This window comes from Microcaecilia unicolor, chromosome 4, assembly GCF_901765095.1.
Source record: "Microcaecilia unicolor chromosome 4, aMicUni1.1, whole genome shotgun sequence".
NCBI lineage: Eukaryota > Metazoa > Chordata > Amphibia > Gymnophiona > Siphonopidae > Microcaecilia > Microcaecilia unicolor.
The window spans coordinates 40,235,714-40,256,044 of record NC_044034.1 but is presented as its reverse complement, the minus strand read 5'-3'; the positions used below and the strand labels follow the sequence as shown (position 1 = coordinate 40,256,044).

Sequence of the window (20,331 nt, the reverse complement as noted above, 5' to 3'; positions counted from 1 at the left end):
TATTGGTGCCGATTTTAAGGCACCATATATTGAATCTGGCCCATAGGGTGTAGTGATATGCAGACTATAAACATACATGAAATGAAACCATTCAACAAATTCTCCGATGTGGGAGTGAAGTCTGAATTCTATACATAATTGGATAGAATCTCAATATAGAGCCCACATACACTCCACATTCCCTCAACAATGGATCTAAACCTTTTAGCCTTACAAATAACCATTAAAAAAAAAAATTGTGGTGTCACCTCAGGAACAGGAAACACTCCTTTAACTGCAAGACATTATTGGGGGTTAATTCTATAAAATAGGCTGTAATTTTTGTGCCAAAATGCTGCCTAAGTACTATTCTATAACCATGTGCATGTCTCTGATAGCATACGGTTTGCAGGTGGGTTTGCTGGGGAAAGTGTGGATGGCATACACATTTATGCATCTATCATAGTGTGAACTGTAGTGGGGGAAGGGGAGAAAGGAGTTGCTCAATGTTTGGTTGGAGGAGGGATTAAGAGGAGCTGCTGGACTGTTAGTGGAACAAAGGAAAGAGAGAAGATACTGGATGGTTGGGAGAAGAGGGTTGAGAGAGAGATGCTGGGTGGTTGGAGGAAAGGGGAGAGTGAAGATGCTCGACCATTTGGGGGAAATGATAAACTTGGGGGACGGGAGGAGAAATAAGAGAGATGACGGCTATAGTGGAACCATGTGGAAAAAAAACGTGGTTTGTGTGTGTGGGGGGGGGAGGGGCAGATTGGCAAAGAAAGGAGTGTAGGATGAGCAGTAGCAACATATTTGAGAGACAGAGATCATACTCCATATACCATGGTTTTTGAGTCAGGTTCATTATAGGTACAAAAATTACTTATTTGGAGACATCTCTTGAGGTGACAATGTGGAGGAGTGGCCTAGTGGTTAGGGTGGTGGACTTTGGTCCTGAGGAACTGAGTTCGATTCCCACTTCAGGCACAGGCAGCTCTTTGTGACTCTGGGCAAGTCACTTAACCCTCCATTGCCCCAGGTACAAATAAGTACCTGTATACAATATGTAAGCTGCATTGAGCCTGCCATGAGTGGGAAAGCGTGGGGTACAAATGTAACAAAAATAAATAAAAATATAAGTATCTGCAATTTATTCAGCAGAAGAACTTACATTCTTTACTGACAAGGGATTCTGCATCAAGCAGTACAGGTATCAATATGGTGAAAACCTAGGGTGGGTCCCTTTCCCAGAGGGTACCTTTGCTAGAGAGTGGTTAGTGAAACCATTAGTATAAGCAGAATTTCCAGTGACTAGTCCAGAAACATGTGACAAGAGGGTGGGGCAGAAACTACAAAGGTATGACGACAATAGTAAAATGGAATAGTAATGAAAATATTGGTCTAAAGAAAACAATCTCTGCTAATTTCCTGCCCTGCTTAAAACATATCTACAGAATTGCCACCTCTATTTTTTTCCACAGCAAATAAAGTAGCAGAATGGAGGAGTAACCTAATGGTTAGTGCTGTGGGCTTTGATCCTGATGAACTGGGTTCAATTCCCACTGCAGCAGTGCCGTAGTGAGGGCGGCTGACACCCGGGGCGAGTCGCCGCTGCACACCCCCCCCCCCTGAGTGCAGCACGGCGCACCCCCCTCGGCGCGCGCACCCCCCCCCCGGAGCGCACTCTTACTACTCACGTAGGAAAGGGGACGGGTGGGAGGGCCGCTCCGCCCCGAGTACACGTCGCTGGGAGCTGCGTCGGCTCCGCTGGTTCCCTTGCTCTCTCTGTCCCAGAACAGGAAGTAACCTGTTCCGGGGCAGAGACAGCAGGGAAACCAGCGGAGCCGACACCCCCCCAGCGGCATGCACCCGAGGCGGACCGCCTCACCGCCCCCTTCCTACGCCACCGCACTGCAGCCCCTTGTGACTCTGGGCAAGTGACTTTAACCCTTCATTGCCCCAGGTACAAAATCTTAGATTGTAGTCTGCTAGGGACAAAGTGCCTGTATATAATAAATGTAAACCACTTTGGTTGTACCACAGAAAGGTGATATATCAAGTCCATGACCCTTTACTGATGCTAACCAGAAGAGTGGATATATTAGGTTGATTTCTGTAGGCAGAAGGAAAATAAATCTTTACTGAGTGGGCTGAGGAACCGTCTGGAAAAAAAAAGTAGACTCTGACACGAACAAAAGGAGGAAAGATGCCAAGGGTGCTAAACAGCTGCTCATGGACAGTGCCATAGGCTGTCAAATTTGGCAGTAGCCAAAAATGGCCCAAGGGATGTGTGGAATGTCCTATATCAAATGGCTTAGTTGGATGAGGCCAGTCCAAATTTTTTGTGAGTGATAGCCCAAACGTTAATAACCAGTTTGTTAATGAATACCAGAAAGCACTAGAAGCCTGCCTACAGCTTACATGAATGGAACACACACCATCCCTGCTGGGAGGTGAAGAGTACCATGGTGATTTGGGAATGAATAGTACCATCAGAGCTGGGACCAACCTTTTCTGAACCCAGGGAAGATATTTAGCATGTTCTCTCCCACACTTACCGAGGGCAGAGATCCAAGTTTTCAAGTTTAATCAATATTTGATTTTAGTTACATTTGTACCCCGCGCTTTCCCACTCATGGCAGGCTCAATGCGGCTTACGTGGGGCAATGGAGGGTTAAGTGACTTGCCCAGAGTCACACCAATGTGGCCGCGCAGGCTTCTGCTTCTGTGAGTCTGATGTCCTGCACGTACGTGCAGGATGTCACAGAAACAGAAGCCTGCGCGGCCACGTTGCTGATCTGCAAGGGCAGGCTTCTACATGGAATGTTGCTAGTGGAATAGCAACATTCCATGTAGAATCTCAAATAGTAGCAACAGAATCTCAACATTCCATGTAGAATCTCAAATAGTAGCAACATTCCAAAATCTCAAATAGTAGCAACAGCAACATTCCATGTTGAATCTCAAATAGGAAAATGGAAATGGGACTTGATATACCGCCTTTCTGAGGTTTTTGCAACTACATTCAAAGCGGTCTACATATATTCAGGTACTTATTTTGTAACAGGAGCAATGGAAGGTTAACTGACTTGCCCAGAGTCAAAAGGAGCTGTAGTGGGACTCAAACCCAGTTCCCCAGGATCAAAGTCTGCTACACTAACCACTAGGCTACTCCTCCACTCCACTCAAGCTGTAGATATTCTGAGCAGTGTACAGAATTACATAGCATTAAGGAAAAGGAAAGGAAATCCATCATCGACAGGGCATTAGAAGGATAAATAATGACAGTGATAGCTTAGTGCTGCCATCTACCCCAAGAGGTGCCCAGGAAATAAACCCAGGACCCCTGGTATCCACTAGATTATGCACCAAAAGCATCCCTGAATAAGAATGCATTCAGGCCTTCCTTAAATATTTGTAATAATTGTTATAGCCTGAGATGCAGGGGTAACATGTTCCAGAGAGTAGGGCCCATGACTCTTATAATCTGGGAATGTGTTGTATCGAGGCAGATGATGCAAAAGGACAGGTTAACAATGTGCTCTGTTGGGAAGGTTTGAGGGTCTTATTAGGGGTATAAGGAGCAAGAAGATTGGCTAGAGAAAGAGGGGTACCAGAATAGTGTACCTTATATACAAGTGTGAGTATTTTATAAGTAATTGTAAGGGTGATGGAGAGACAGGGTTCAGCTTGAAGCGGGGAGTCACATGATCAAATGCCCTTGAATTATACAGCAATTTCATAGTCGTGTGGAGCACCAGTGCTTGTTCTCAGTAGTTGTGGGGATGGAGAGACCAGAAGTTTTATTTATTTATTTAAAATGGTACCGTTTCATCTGACAAGGTAGAGCTAAGTGGTTCACAGGCTAAAACAAAAAAAAAAAAAGAAAGAAAGAAAGCAACTCCAAAAAAAACAATAGGACAGAGACTCAATCGATCTACAAGAGAAACTAAATAATAACAGATAGGAAGTGTTGCATCATGCAGCTGTTACCTACCGTAGGGGCAGAGATGGGAGTAGTTACTTTTTTAAAGTACTTAAGTAAAAAGTAAAAGTACTGCTTTCAAAAGTAGTGAAGTAAAAGTAGAAAGTCTTATCCAAAAATAATAATAATGCTGAAGTAAAAGTAATAAAATATTTATTTATTGCATTTGTATCCCACATTTTCTCACCTATTTGCAGGCTCAATGTGGCTTACAATATGTCGTTAAGGCAATTGCCTTACCAGATTAGATAACATTAGTATTGCATAGAGAACATGTCTTGCATAGTAAGATGAGATAGACAAATATGAGAGAGTCACAATTCCAAGTTATAGATAAGTGAGAAGTGTTACATTTACAGTTGTTGATCATTGTGTTATGCCTTGTTGAAGAGGTAGGTCTTTAGAGATTTCCGGAAGTTTGTTAGTTCGTAAATATTTTTTAGGTTAAGCAGTAGTGCATTCCATTACTGCGTGCACAGGTAGGAAAAACTGGACACATGCGTTAGTCTGTATTTTAGACCATTACAACTGGGGAAGTGAAGATTCAGGAATGTGCGGGATGATCTTTTAGCATTCCTGGGGGTATGTCTATTAGGTCTAACATGTAGGCTGGGGCATCTCCGTGAATGATTTTATGAGTGAGAGTGCATACCTTGAACGCAATACGTTCTTTGAGTGGGAGCTAGGGGTTTTGCGCTTTCATATTTTGTTTTTCCGAATATGAGTCTGGCTGCAGTATTCTGGGCTGTTTGAAGTTACAGCTCTTAACACTATTTTACTACAAAGTGTGACACTTGTGAGGGGTTAGGCAGATCTAGGAGCCAGAACTCCGGACCGGGGCGCTGGAAAGGCAGGCGTGGGTGGGAACAGTGGAGGGACTACCAATCCCAGCAGCCTCGGGAAGGATCACCTGAATCCTCTAGGAAGGCTAATCAGCGCTGCAATGCCCCTGACTCCCAGAGGAGGCCACTAGACTCCCTTAGAGAAGGTGAACCGGACTACAACTCCCAGGTTCCCGGGGGTAGGAGGCGGAGGCTTCAGAAACAGATGATCACACAACGAAGGCGCCGGAGTTGACCGGCGCTGAAGAAGACTCTTTGGCTGGCCGGGGTCCCCAACCCCCACCAGCAAACAAGGTACCTGATGCGGCGGCAGGGCGGGTGGTGGCGGCGGCGGTGTCTGTCAAATGTAGAGGGGGCCAGGGCATAATCTGTGGGGGCCCATGCCCCCGTGGCCCCACGTAGCTACGCCCCTGCCCTGCACAAGCTAGCCAATAATAAATTCACTCTTTTTAAATGCAGCTCAAAAATGTTTTGTTAAAGACTGCAGAAACTAGAGCATGAGTGAAAAACTGAACCATAAAGAAGTGAAATTAGCATGTTATATACAAGGTAATATAAGTCCACAAAGCTTAACAGGATAAACATTTTGGGAACTGCAATTACAAACTTTGTGCCTCCTGGGCTACCATACCACAGACTAAGATCCCTTAGGCTTGCCCTGTTGTGCACTACATTCATTCAGAAAAGTTAAGTAGCAAAGAGAGACTATAGGGGTTATAAGTTCTATGGAGTGTTGATTTCTTTTTCAGATTTTAATTTAATTAGTACAAATAAGGAGACTGAGTTACTTGTGTAACCTGCAATTCAGACTCTTTTTGGCACTAGTTCATAGTAAATTTAGTTATTTTTGAGAATTTTTTTGAGTGAAGAAAACTCTTAGCTTTCAGTTGTAGAATGTTTTAGGAAACGCTGCTGACTTGTGCAACCGTTTTGTTTTTTTTCTTTCTTTTAGTATGGTACTAACTGAGGACATTTCAAGGAGTACATGAGGAACTTTGCCTGTTAACCAAAGACTTTTACGAGTAAGCAAAATAGAGCGATAAAAAGTTTGTTCCAGTCTGATGCTCTTTGGGAGCTACGTTCTTTTCAGCCTGGAAAAACATTCGAAACAGAGAAATGTGTGGGATGGTGGATCAAACAAAGACCCTTTCCGGCTACTTTGTTCCGATCTGATTTGCATCGCAGAATTTTAGGAAACAGCTGTCTAGAGTTTTGGAGGAAGCAAAGTTATAGCCTGAGTCATCAGGGACTCAGCTGTGTATGGGAGCCTCCTGGGAGAAAACATCAAGTGAGACAAAGAAAGAAAGGCAGAGGGAACTTTTAAGCAAATGGCTGCGGGATGCAGAGGTAGTGGAACAAGCTCGGGGGAAATGCAAGCATGAAGGTCCAAAGGCAGCCGAAAGCCAGGGGTACCCCGTCCTTCGGTGAAAGGCATCGGAGGCGCTGAGTGAGTGGAGGAATTTGATTCCGCGTCTCAGACTGGAAAAAGTTGGAGAATTTCACTGTTGTCATGGCTTTGTATTGGAGAAGCTGGTTTTCCAATGAGGGGGCAAAACATCTCTTTCTGGTATGGTGCAGCTTAAATTCTTTTTCTACATTTTTCCCCCTAACGTGGTTCATGTGTATTTACGTTCATAAATATAATAGCATTGGTCAAATACAGCACTTTATCCATTCCTACTCTAGCTGGGATCATTTTCATGCACCTTTCTGACTCCACATACAACTTTCTTTGTTAGTCCCCTTAGTTTTCTATTGAACTTTATCTGTCTGGATGTTCTGTCTCGGCTTACACCCTATGCTGTTATGATTTTTTTTTTATTGTGTTGATATTGTAAGTAGCATTCTATGCCATAATGTGTACTGTTATTGGAATGATTTTTTTTTTCAGTTGGTATTGTCTATTACATACTTTCAGCTTGATCTCCCAGTAACATAGTAGATGACAGCAGAAAAAGACCTACACGGTCCATCCAGTCTGCCCAACAAGATAAACTCACATGTGCTACTTTTTGTGTATACCTTACCTTGATTTGTACCTGTCCTTTTCTGGGCACAGACCGTATAAGTCTGCCCAGCACTATCCCCGCCTCCCACCACCGGTTCTGGCACAGACCGTATAAGTCTGCCCAGCACTATCCCCGCCTCCAAACCACCAGTCCCGCCTCCCACCACCGGTTCTGGCACAGACCGTATAAGTCTGCCCAGCACTATCCCCGCCTCCAAACCACCAGTCCCGCCTCCCACCACTGGCTCTGGCACAGACCGTATAAGTCTGCCCAGCACCATCTCCGCCTCCCTCCACCGGCTTTGCCACCCAATCTCGTCTAAGCTCTTTAGGATCCATTCCTTCTGAGCAAACCCATGTACTTAAAATGTGTAGAATTGCTCAAAGTCTACTTTTCATATTAAGCACCCTGTTCAAAAGGTTGCACGGCACACTGCCTTGAGTGAATTTCTTCAAAAAGGTAGTAAATAAATCCTAATAAATAAAATCAAACACAAAACAGGTACATGCATAATAGCTTCACAAAATGTTTTGTTGTGAAGTATTATGTGGGCTTCTGAAAAGACTTGTTCATTGACCATCTTTTGTGTTTGCATTCACTGTGAGATAAGGACGCTCTCTGCAGCTGTAACTTTCGGATGTGATGAGTTTCTGTCCAAAAGGAGCTGCAACAAGGCCTGTTAATGGAGATTTCGTTTGGGGGCAGAACTATTGTTCCCCTTTGCTTTGAAACCTAACACTTGAGTAACTGAACTGAATAATTCTAAGCTAGGTGATACTGATGTGCGTCTATTTTTTTTCCCTCTTAATTAGCTTGCCTGGATGGTTATTAACGTGACACTTTTCTGGAAAACGTTTGAGGTTTACTACAATGGACCACAGTATTACTACTTGCATCGGATGTTAGGGGTGAGTGACTACCATGCTGTGAGTGCACCCTTTTTACTCTCGTATCTTCCCACCCTCCCCTCCCCCCCCCCCAAAAAAAGGTTAAAGCATTTTTAAACTGTTGGCAGCGCTGGCACACGGAGGTTCAATTAACAGAAGCTGGAAACTTGTAAGACTGATCCATTTACTTAAGACTTTTAGCCTCCCTGGCAATACATGAAAATGACCTGAGGGGAACCAGTGTAGAACACCACCCCCTGCCATAAGTACAAAAGTAATGCCACACTGGGAAAAGACCAAAGGTCCATCGAGCCCAGCATCCTGTCCACGACAGCGGCCAATCCAGGCCAAGGGCACCTGGCGAGCTTCCCAAACGTACAAACATTCTATACATGTTATTCCTGGAATTGTGGATTTTTCCCAAGTCCATTTAGTAGTGGTTTATGGACTTGTCCTTTAGGAAACCGTCTAGCCCCTTTTTAAACTCTGCTAAGCTAACCGCCTTCACCACGTTCTCCGGCAACGAATTCCAGAGTTTAATTATGTGTTGGGTGAAGAAATATTTTCTCCGATTTGTTTTAAATTTACTACACTGTAGTTTTATCACATGCCCCCTAGTCCTAGTATTTTTGAAAAGCGTGAACAGACGCTTCACATCCACCTGTTCCACTCCACTCATTATTTTATATACCTCTATCATGTCTCCCCTCAGCCGTCTCTTCTCCAAACTGAAAAGCCCTAGCCTCCGTAGTCTTTCTTCATAGGAAAGTCTTTCTTCCAATAGGAAGGCACATTTTATTTATTTGGATTTTGCTCACACCTTTTTCAGTAGTAGCTCAAGGTGAGTTACATTCAGGTACACTGGGTACCGTATTTTTCGGACTATAAGACGCACCGGACCATAAGACGCACCTAGGTTTTAGAGGAGGAAAATAGAAAAAAAAAGTTTGAAGCAAAACGTGTGGTAAAATATTTAATAACATACCATAAATAACAATATTTAACCAATGTAAATGTAAACAGAACTCAACAGCAGCATTAACAACCATTATTACTGACTTTAAGCTTTAAGTACAGAAACTTCTCTAATCATCAGGGAACCCCAAGAACTCCTCGTCACTACTGTCCACATTTATGAGGCTCAGTTCCTCAGAATCACTAGTATCACTGTCTTCACTCTGTTCATAGAGGATGTCATCTTCAGAGCCGTCTAAGGCATTGCTGATGCCACATTTTTTGAAGGACCTCACAACGGTTTCATCCTTAACTGACTGCCATGAGGTTTTCACCCACTCACAAACTTGGGTGAAAGTGGGCCTCTTCATTCGTCCAGTTGGTGTCAGATCATGATTTCCAGCAGCCATCCATTTATTCCACTCTTCTCTCATTAAAACTTTAAATGGCTTGTTGATGGAAACGTCCAAAGGTTGCAACTGGCTGGTAAGCCCCCCAGGAATTACGGCTAGATGGGTTTTCTCTTCTTTAAATCTCTTTTTTTGTGGCTTCAGTGATATGTGCCCTAAACTGGTCAAGCACTAATAGAGCAGGTTTTTTCAGAAGCCCTCCAGGACGTTTGGACCACACTTTTTCTATCCATATCTTCATGCCATTTTCGTCCATCCATCCTTTGTCATGAACATGAACAATAACTCCTCTTGGGATTGCCTCTTTTAGCATGGTTTTTCTCTTGAAAATCAGCATTGGTGGCAGTTTGGTGCCATCTGCACAGCAGGACAACACAACCGTGTAATGGGTTTTCTCATGCCCTGAGGTTTTCACGGTTATGGTTTTGGCACCTTTCACATCAACAGTCTTGTTTGATGGAACATCAAAGGTTAACGGGACTTCATCCATGTTCCCAATCTGGCTTATTTCAAATCCATTTTTCTTTCTTGCATCCAGTACAAATTTGTGAAAAGACACAATCATGGATTTTTTGTGCAATCCTACTTTTGGTGCGCATAGCAAGACCACATCTCTTCATAAATCTGTGGCACCATGATGGTGATCCAGTGAAGTCCTCAATGCCTTTCTCTGTAGCAAGACGTTTGGCTTCATATATGATCATTTTTGTAGATACTGAAAAGCCATTGTTCCTGTGACGTGTGATCCACTTTTTCACATCCACTTCTAACTGTGGCCATTTTGCAGCATGCCCACGAAAACATTGTTTCGTTTTGTCCGTTTTTTGCAGCTGATCCTCCTGTTTCCTCCATTCCCGTATCATTTTTTCGGTTGGAGGTGGCCCAAAGAGTTTCTCCGCTGCTCTGTTACCATGTTCTTTGGCGTACTTCACTACCTCCAGTTTAAAAGGGATTTTATATGAAAGCCTTTTCTGCTTTGACATCTTTCCACAATTACGGTAGATTCAGCAGCATACTACGGTACGCTATTTTATCTTTCTGCAACAAAATACAGTAATGACAGAACTATCAGTTCTAGGGCCTCCCTGAGTTCCAGGGGGACCTGCCTCCCTGAGTTCCAGGGCCCCCCTCCCTGCCTCCCTGAGTTCCAGGGGGACCTGCCTCCCTGAGTTCCAGGGCCCCCCCCTCCCTCCCTGAGTTCCAGGGGGACCTGCCTCCCTGAGTTCCAGGGCCCCCTCCCTGTTCCAGGCCCCCCTCCCTCCCTGAGTTTCCAGGCCCTCCTCCCTCCCTCCAAATTCCAGCCCCCCTCCCTCCCCCTGAGTTCCAGGCTCCCTCCCTCTGAATTTTAAGTCATCCTACCTCGTCAGGTCAGCGCGAGTGAAAAGCATGCAGCCCTTCCCTTCTCTCTTGCTCAGGTCTGGTCCCGCCCTCATTTCCTGTCGTCCCCCTTCTCCTCCACTGCTAACTTCAGACTACGTTCCTTTTCCCTCGCGGCACCTTATGCCTGGAATAGACTTCCTGAGCCTGTACGTCTAGCTCCATCTTTACCTGTTTTCAAATCTATGCTGAAAACCCACCTATTCACCACTGCTTTTGGCTCCTAGCCTCTACTCCCATTGTTGCTTCTCACCCAGTACTTCCCTCACCTTTAATTGTCTTGTCTATCTGTATTTTTTAGATTGTAAGCTCTATTGAACAGGGACTGTCTCTCTGTATCAGGTGTTCAGCGCTGCGTGCGTCTGGTAGCGCTATACAAATACTACTACTACTACTAATAATAATAATTCTAAGTGCATCCATGCTGTGACCAGGGTACCACAAGCTAATGGTAATTTTTAACATGGGACTTGTGAAGGCCATGCTGTTTACATCCTCCACCCCCACTCCAATAGTTGCTTAGTTAAATTTGCACTTGCCACACGTTACTATATATTAACTGCAATAATAATTAACTGCAAAATATAATGCACTTCAGTAAGAGTGCACCTGTCATTTTTTTTATTCGCTCTCTCTCCTAATACAATTTTATCCTCCTCTTTACTCTCCAACATTTTCTCTCTGGTTTCCCGCTCTCTGTCAGTGCAACCCTTTCACTCTCTCCAGCCCAGCAGTAGAGGGCAGTACTGAGCTGACTCCAGACTCCTCGGGCAGCAGGGGCTCTTCCTGTTCCAACACTCCAGTTGCACGCTTGCTAGGTTTTAAAATACGCTGTTTAAACTTTCACTGAAGTTTCATGTAGCATTATTGATAATCATGATGCCAAATACACGTTGCAGGTAATTAATTTGAACACAAGCCAACTTTGCTTAGTAGAACAAAGGTGCAATTAGGATGAAGTCTTTCTGGGTGAAACAATTAGTCATTTTTAGATTAAAAATTAATTTTGTATGTCTCTAATTATACAATTCAAGCACTCCAGCATAGCAGTGCTTTAGGTCTAACAGTGTATGAGAAGTTCCTGCCGTACCAGGATGAGATTCCATTGCAATTTTAGCAGCTACATTAACATTTCTGTCATAATGTATTTTTTTATTTTTTTTTAATTTTAAATCTGTTATACAAGTCTTGCTCTTGACAATATTCCTCTGAGGATCCACTCATACTCTACCTCCTTCACTAGAGCTTTATATCTCCTATACACATTCCCTTCCATAACTGGCCTCCACGCCAAAGCACAATATTCCAAAATGCATATATAACCTGTTATTGACCAGAAAAGTTGAGTCTAACACTTAAGGCCCTGTTTACTAAACAGCGTTATAGGCGCGTTAACGTTTTTAACATGCGTTAACCATGTACGTGTCTACAATATCTCTATAGGCGCCTACATGGTTAGCGCGAGAGCTAAGTGTAGGCACGCTAAAAACACTAACACACCTTAGTAAACAGGGCCCTAAAAGTTCTCCTAAAATTATTTGAGAAAACAAATTTCACCTTTTCCCTTGCACACTCTCCTTCCTACTCAGTTGCCTCCAATTCACTCCCTTTTCTCCCCAAATCTTACTATCTCTGCCCACCCAATAACTTCTGGCTCTACCTCCTCTTGCCTCTTTAATTCTGTTCGCCGTATCTCAAAAAAGATATTGCTAAATTAGAAAAGGATCAAAGAAGAGTGACCAAAATGGTAGAGGGGATGGAACTCCTCCCATATGAAGAAGGTCTAGAGGTGAGGGCTCTTCAGCTTGGAAAAGTGATGGCTGAGGGGGAGGGGGTGGGTTATGATTGAGGACTATAAAATCCTCAGTGGTGTAGAATGGGTAAAAGTGATTTTTCAAAACGTACAAAGACCAGTCAATAAAATTATGTGGAAATACTTTAAAAACAAATAGAAGGGAATATTGTTTCACTCAAAGAATAGTTGAGCTCTGCAACTTGTTGCTAGAGGATGTGGTAATAGCAGTTAGCATATCTGGGTTTTAAAAAGATTTGGGCAAGCTCTTGGAGGAAAATTCCATAGTCTGTTGTTGAGATGGACATGGGGAGCCACTGCTTGCCCCAGGATTGACAGCATGGAATGGTGATACTAATTGAGTTTGTGCCAGTACTTGTGACCTGGATTGGCCACTGTTGGAAGCGGGATACTGGACTAGATGGACCGTTGGTCTGACCCAGTATGCCTATTCTTATGTTCAGCCATTGCTTGGAATGATGTTTATATGGCCAAACAGGTCTCATGGTTGTGAGATTCTGAGAAGGAGCCATACTACATGTCCTCTGGCCTAGAATGATCATTGCAGTGAACAGATGTATGTGGGAAGGAGGTATAAAAATAGGGGAAAGTATCCATGGTTTCTCCGAATGAAGACTTGTGGCAAGAGATGCCAGTCAAATTCTGACTGAAATAGAAGAAGTAGGAGCAGGAGAGAACTGCTGCGTCAACCCAACCCCCCCTCCCCTCCCCAAAGGATCTTGTATGTTTTAAACAGACGTTTGAGATTAGGGGGAAAAATCAGTCGTAGCTCTTCATTCATAGACTTGACAGAAGACTGGACATGTTTTATAGACTTGACTCATTATTGAACATGATCTTTGGAGGACCATGACACTTGCCTCTGTCAATTTTGTTAAACCAGACTAATATGGCTACCCGTTTTAAAGTTTTTACTTATAGATGTGAGCAGTGCCAGCTGAAGGGAATGTGACACCCTAAGCCAACTTTTGCTTGGGCTGTCCCCTTCTCCATCAGCACCCCCACCCCACACATCTACCTTCCAGCCAGCTTGCTGACATAACCCCAAATCACCCCTGGGGTCCTGGGGTTGATGGGGGTAGGTTTGATTCTGACTTGCTCCTGCCTTGGTGGTTGGCGCCTTCAAAATCCCACCACTGCGAGGGGGTTCAAGTTGCCTTATAAGAGAAAATAAATCCTTTATATGGCAGCTTGAAACCCCTAATCATAGTACTGCAAGACTGCTGCTAGGGGTCAGACGCTCCATTTTAAAGAAGGCTCTAGAACAGTACTCAGCCAAGTCCTCGAGGTAACCCCAGCCATCTGGGTTTTCAGGATATCCACAATGATTCTGCATGAAATTGATTTGTATGTACTTTTTTTTTTTTTTCTTGGCATGCAAATCTCTCATGCATATTCATTGTGAATATCCTGAAAATTTGACTAGCTGGGTGAGAACATCAATACACTTACTGGGAAAACTAAACCAGTTGGATTACTAAATATCCCCCACATAGAATCTCCATGCTAACAAAATACCTGGTCTTGGTCACATACATAGAATGTAGATAGAGTCTCAGAGAATACAGAATAAGTATCCACAAATTAAAATATAAATATTTTATATATACAAAAATTAAACTGAACTCCAAAGATGCTACAACGTGCATGCAGTACAGCAGAGAAATAAGAGAAGTAACTTTATATCTGCTAGCTTTATATTTTGTACAATACCGATAAAGTCCTAAAAATCAGCATATTAATCTACTCTATCATTTAGGAACTTCTATGTGACATCACTTTGTAATCTACTCTACCATTTATGTACTCTAATGAAATACCACTCTGTATTTTTTAATCTGGAAATGGCGATCACCATTATGGCATAATGTAAGCCACATTGAGCCTGCAAATAGGTGGGGAAAATGTGGGATACAAATGCAATAAATAAAAAATTCAAATCTCTAAATTGATTTTTTTCTACCTTTTGTTGGCTGGCCATTTTATTTTTTTTAATCCTATTGGCCCCGGTCTCTGGTTTTTATTTTCCTCTGTCTTCCAGGGTCTCCACTTTTATCTGATACTACTTCTGTCCCCTTGTATATTCTTCACTTTCTCTCCTACATCCATCCATCTCAGACATTGATTGCTACCTCCCAGCTTGCTTCCATTTAATTTTTTCTCTTTCTATTCACTAAGATTTCACTGCATCTACTTACAGCTTTTCAAAATTTTCCTTCATCCTAGCCACCATACCCTATGTCTCTCTTCCTCAGCCTTTTAGTAACTTCCTTCTCCTCTGTGTCCAGCATATCCCTCCTCATTGTTCTCTGTCTAGTATCTTCCCTTTCTTGCTCTCTCTTCTTCTGTCTCCTCCATTTTGTCTAGCATTTCCCTTCTCTGTCTCCACCTTCTGTCCAGCATCTTTCTCTCCCTCTCTGGTGTCCAACTTCTTCCTTCCATATCCCTATGTTCTCATTGTGTCCAATATCTCCCTATACACCACCACCCTAGGATCCAGCATCTTCCCTCCATGTACCTTTTTGACTCCCCTCTTTATCCCATGTCCAACATCTTCTCCCTCCACTGTGGGGTCCAGCATGTCTCCATCTCTCTTCCCCCCATTGTCAAATATGTCTCTCTCTATCCCTTCCATCCACTGTTGTCTCCCACCCTTACCTGTTTGTGGTCTGTTTGCTTCTCCCTTCTCTGTGTCTACTTGTATGTTTGTTAAAATTTGATATACTGCCTGTGCTGATATACAGATCACAGCAGTTTACATAAAGCAATAAAATTAAAGAAAGAAAAGAAAAAAAAGTGACAATTTCAAACAGAAAAGGTTTGGACAAGTTCCTGGAGAAAAAGTCCATAGTTATTGAGATGGACATGGGGAAGCCACTGGTGGGATTGGTAGCATGGAACGCTGCTACTGGTGGTTTTCTGCCGGGTACTTGTGACCTGGATTGGCCAATGTTGGAAACAGGATACTGGGCTAGATGGACCATTGGTCTGACCCAGTATGGATATTCTTACATTCTTAAATCCCAGGCATACTAAGATAAGCACAAACAGACAACATATTATCAGCGATAATCGGGAAAACACTGCAGTGCTCAAAGCAACAATGTCCCCTTATAAGCTAAGGCACAGAAATGGTGTCTTCAGAAGGATTTTGAATTTTGCAAAGGAACTTAGAGTGTATAGTTAAAGGAATCTGGGAGCTAAGTGGGGAAAAAAGCTGACTGTAAACACATCTTTCTCCCCTCCAGAGGTCACAAGCAGTGGTAGCATTTCACACAGTGTTGCTGGTCTTGAAGCCTTCCCTCTGCTGTGTTTAGCCCTCTATGATATAAGTCCCTGTTTCCTCAGGGCTGAATGTTGACACAGGGGAGATGGAAGTTGCAGGATCCAGGGACAGAGGGGAGGGAGAGAGATGTATGCTGGACATGGGGGGTGGGAGATACTAGCCAGAGGAGCAGGGGGGAGTAGGTGAGGCAGGCTTCTCGATCCCTGAACCAGTGCCTTGCCCGGTCCACGCTTTGAGCTGGCCCTAGTCGTGAGATTTGCTTCTACTGAAGAGCAGGCTTTTCAATATGCAGCACTGCAGTAAAAAGAGCACTTTTCTGTTTTCTTAAGAACTTTATTTCAGAGTGTGATGACTTTTTTTTTTTTTTTTTTTTCATTACCACTTTAGTGTCTTATATGCTTCATTTGTTAGAATTAGCAGCAGAGGATATTGTCTTCCATTGGGAACAAAGTTGATGGCATACAATCCTGTTTTCTAAGCATTATTACTATGGATTAAGTGCTTAGATAATCTGACCGACTTTAAGAGCATTTTGAGATGGGGTAGTGCATGATGCCAAAAACCTCAGTTGTAGAGGCTCATTTTCAAAGCATATAGACTCACTAACAGGCTTATTTTTGAAAGAGAAGGGCGCCCATCTTTCGACACAAATCGGGAGCTGGACGTCCTTCTCCCAGGGTCGCCCAAATCGGCATAATGGAAAGCTGATTTTGGGCGTCCTCGACTTCTTTCCATCGTGGTGTCGACCAAAGTTCACGGGGGCGTGTCGGAAGCATAGCGAAGGCGGGACTGGGGTGTGCCTAACACATGGGCGTCCTCGACTCATAATGGAAAAAAGAAGGGCGTCCCTGACGAGCACTTGGCCAACTTTACTTGCTCCATTTTTTTTACCTCAAATAGGTGCCCGAACTGACCAGATCAGAGGGAATCGGGGATGACCTCCCTTTACTCCCCCAGTGGTCACTAACCCCCTCCCACCCTAAAAAAAAACTTTAAAAATATTTTTTTGCCAGCCTCTATGCCAGCCTCAAATGTCATACCCAGTTCCCTGACAGCAGTATGCAGGTCCCTGGAGCAGTTTTAGTGGGTGCAGTGCACTTCAGGCAGGCGGACCCAGGCCCATCCCCCCCCCCCACCTCTTACACTTGTGGTGGTAAATGTGAGCCCTTCAAAACCCACCAGAAACCCACTGTACCCACATGTATGTGCCCCCCTTCACCCCTTAGGGATATAGTAGTGTTGTACAGTAGTGGGTTTGGGGGGGGTTCAGCACCCAAGGTAAGGGAGCTATGCACATGGGAGTAATTTCTGAAGTCTACTGCAGTGCCCCCTAGGGTGCCCGGTTGGTGTCCTGGCATGTCAGGAGGACCAGTGCGCTACGAATGCTGGCTCCTCCCACGACCAAGGGGCTTGCATTTGCTCGTTTCTGACATGGGCGTCCTCGGTTTCCATTATCGCTGAAAACCGGGGACGACCATCTCTAAGGTCGACCTAAATGTTGAGATTTGGGCGTCCCCGACCGTATTATCAAAACGAAAGATGGCCGCCCATCTTGTTTCGATGATACAGGTTTCCCCGCCCCTTCGCGAGGACGCCCTCGGGAAAACTTGGGCACCCGTTTGATTATGCCCCTCCACGTTACATATGTTACTGTGGAACTTTGTAAGTCTATGTGCTTTGAAAATAAGCACCGTTGTGTATTATTAGATGTAGTACCTGGTATTCCTCCTGAAAACTATGGTGATAGAACAATTTGTTATTTATGACAGCAAGACTGTGTCGTAAGACTATTGCCCCATGCCTGTAACAAAAAGTCTGGCTTTGATCCAGATGATCTGATATGTTATGTCCAAATCTCAACTCTGTCCTCTCTGAATAGAATAATTTTAAGAAACAGGCTTACGGACAGTTACTGACCCAATTTGAGCGAGTGGAAACGATGCACTAATTTCAGTCTGTATTTTCGAAAGGCCACAGAACAGTTTCTTGTTATCAATTGCCTGTGAGATGTGTGTAGACAACAGACAGGGGCCAAGGTTCACGTTTGGTGTTTCTGGTACTCTACCTGCAGCCTTCGGTACTGTTGTCTTTCTGCGGCTGAAATCACATTATTGGTATAAAATAGGTTACATTGTTTTCTGCTTGTAGAATAAAATTTTGGCATGTTTAGGATGATGTGGGATGCCATAGGGTTCAATTTTTCACTCCTACTTTTAGGATACTAAAGTGTGGTAGGTTTTTGTACTTACTAAACCTTGAGCCCAAAACCTTGTAAGTACGTAAGTTTTGCCATACTGGGACAGACCAAAGTTCCATCAAGCCCAGCAAACTGTTTCCAATAGAGGCCAATCCAGGTCACAAGTACTTGGCAAGATCCCAAAAAGGTGCAATACATTTTATGCTACTTTATCCTGGAAATAAACAGTGGGTTTTCCCCATGTCCATTTTAATAATGGTCTATGGACTTTTCCTTTAGGAAACCATCCAAACCTTTTTTAAACCCTGCTAAGCTGTTTTTACTACATTATGTGGCACGAATTCACATGTGAGAAGAAATCTGCCGAAAGACGGAGAACTCAAAACGCCCCACGGTAAACAACAGAACAAAAATAAAAGTGTGAGAGCAACTAAGGAAACCAAAGACTGGAAGATGTGTATCAGTAAAGAAGTTTATTGAAGTATGGAGACTCGACACATGTGGAGTCTCCATACTTCAGAAAACTTCTTTACTGATACACATCTTCCAGTCTTTGGTTTCCTTGGTTGCTCTTGGATGAATTCACATGTTGCATGAAGAAACTTTTTCTACGATTTTATTTTAAATTTACTACTTTGTAGCTTCATTGCGTGCCCCCTAGTCTTAGTGTTTTTGGAAAGAGTAAACAAGCGATTCACGTCTACCCGTTCCACTCCACTCATTATTTTATAGACCTCCTTTCATATCTCTCCTCAGCTATCTTTCCTCCGAGCTGAAGAGCCCTAGCCGCTTCAGCCTTTCCTCATAGGAAAGTCATCCTGTCCCCTTTATCATTTCCATAACCCTTCTCTGTACCTTTTCTAATTCCACTATATCTTTTTTGAGATGCGGCCACCAGAATTGAACACAATAATCGAGGTGCGGTCGCACCATGGAGCGATACAAAGGCATTATAATGTCCTCATTTTTGTTTCCCATTCCTGTTCTAATAAAAATGAGGATGTTATAATGCCTTTGTATCGCTCTATGGTGCTTAGTGCAAAATCGGTGTGATTTTCCTATTTAGTTAAAATTACTCCAAAATACTGTAGAATATCTGTTAATGAGGAAAAAGGGCAAGATATGATTTGAGCCCTTTCATAAAAGCCTTCATTGATTGTCAATAGAACTCAGAATCCAGTTTAAAATGCTTTGTATTTTGAATGTTTGACATCTCACTAGGCCAAAATATTTAGCAGGTTGATACTTTACTGAGAATATTTGTTCATCACAGAGGCTTATACCCCTTATAAAAAAAAGGATGACATATCAGACTGTGGGCTTGTGCTTTTAGGCACTCGGCCTCTGGAATGCTGCATTCCTTCATTTGTATCAAGATACCAGTTATCTGGTTTTTCCTTGAAAAAGGCCAAGACCTAGATTTTTGGAATGACATTTGATTTCTGTTGAGTCACTAACGGCTCCTTCTACTAAGCTATGGGAAAAAGTGGCCTTAGTGCACCCTTGGTCTTTCCAATTCACTAACTACATTTTTATTGTAGCTGGAAAGTGGCCAATCCCAATGGATTGCGCTCATGTTGGTATTGGCACATGTGTAACAAAGAGAGGGAACGAAGCACAAACAAAGTCCAAGCAAAAAACAAAACAAAACAAAAAACAGCACAAAGGGCCTTCAAAAACACAAGGGACACAGTGCTTATGTTAAAACCTTTAATAATCCAAATTTGATTGAAGGAAGACTCGACACAGGCCGTGTTTCGGTGCCATCGCACCTGCGTCAGGGATCTACATAGGACACAGTATAATAAACATTCAAAATTAGATTGAAAATGCTGACATAATCAACTTAGATGTATACATTTAAATACAGGAAAGAAAGCTAGCAGATCAATATAACATCAGAAAGATTTTTTTTTTTTTTAATTTTTATGAAGTCTTTATTAATACTTTAACCACAGATTTAAATACATGGCACATCATGTATAGCATAGTGCATTTCAAATGTACAGAACCAATTTATGGTATTGTGGGTGAGAAATAATACATCACATGATGAGATTCTCACTGCATACACATCCACCCAGACAGTTTTTGCCTTACGAGTGCGCCCAGAAGACTATTCTTTAAGCTCAGCCCATGACTTCAAGTTTTGTAGTTTTGTATATATGTTAATCCCCTTCCCCCACTCCCACCCACCCTAACCCCCCCCCCCCACTAACCAGCATCACATTACCCGATAACAGCAATCATATTATACATGAAGAAGAAAAGGTTCCCAGATCATGTGCCATCTGTTCAGATGGTTGCGCCTCTCAGCTAAGAGCCTTTCCAGTTCGCAGATGAGCTTCAGTTTTTGAATCCACCTAGCTATTGGTGGAGTTATAGGCTGTTTCCAATGGGCTGCAATGACGACTCTAGCAGCGCATATCGCCTGCCTCAGAAAAATTTGCTGAGTCTGAGGGCGATGTGCAACCCCCACCTGAAACAGAAAAAAGGTTGGGTTCCAAGGTAGTGGGCTACCCATCCAACTTTGCAGCCTATTGTGCACAGATCTCCAGAAGGCACTGATCTTCCTACAAGTCCACCATATGTGTC

The 20,331-nt window shown here is 43.3% G+C and overlaps 1 protein-coding gene across 1 annotated transcript in view; it reads left to right on the top strand.

The window, feature by feature from the left end:
- Positions 1-5,702: 5,702 nt before the first annotated feature.
- NOX4 (NADPH oxidase 4) overlaps positions 5,703-20,331 on the top strand; it is a 247,490-nt gene continuing 232,861 nt past the window's right edge. The window contains exons 1-2 of the mRNA XM_030200162.1: positions 5,703-6,370; positions 7,625-7,720. Coding sequence (XP_030056022.1) covers positions 6,314-6,370; positions 7,625-7,720 — 153 coding nt within the window. The 5' untranslated portion in view covers positions 5,703-6,313. The remainder of the gene's footprint in view (positions 6,371-7,624; positions 7,721-20,331) is intronic.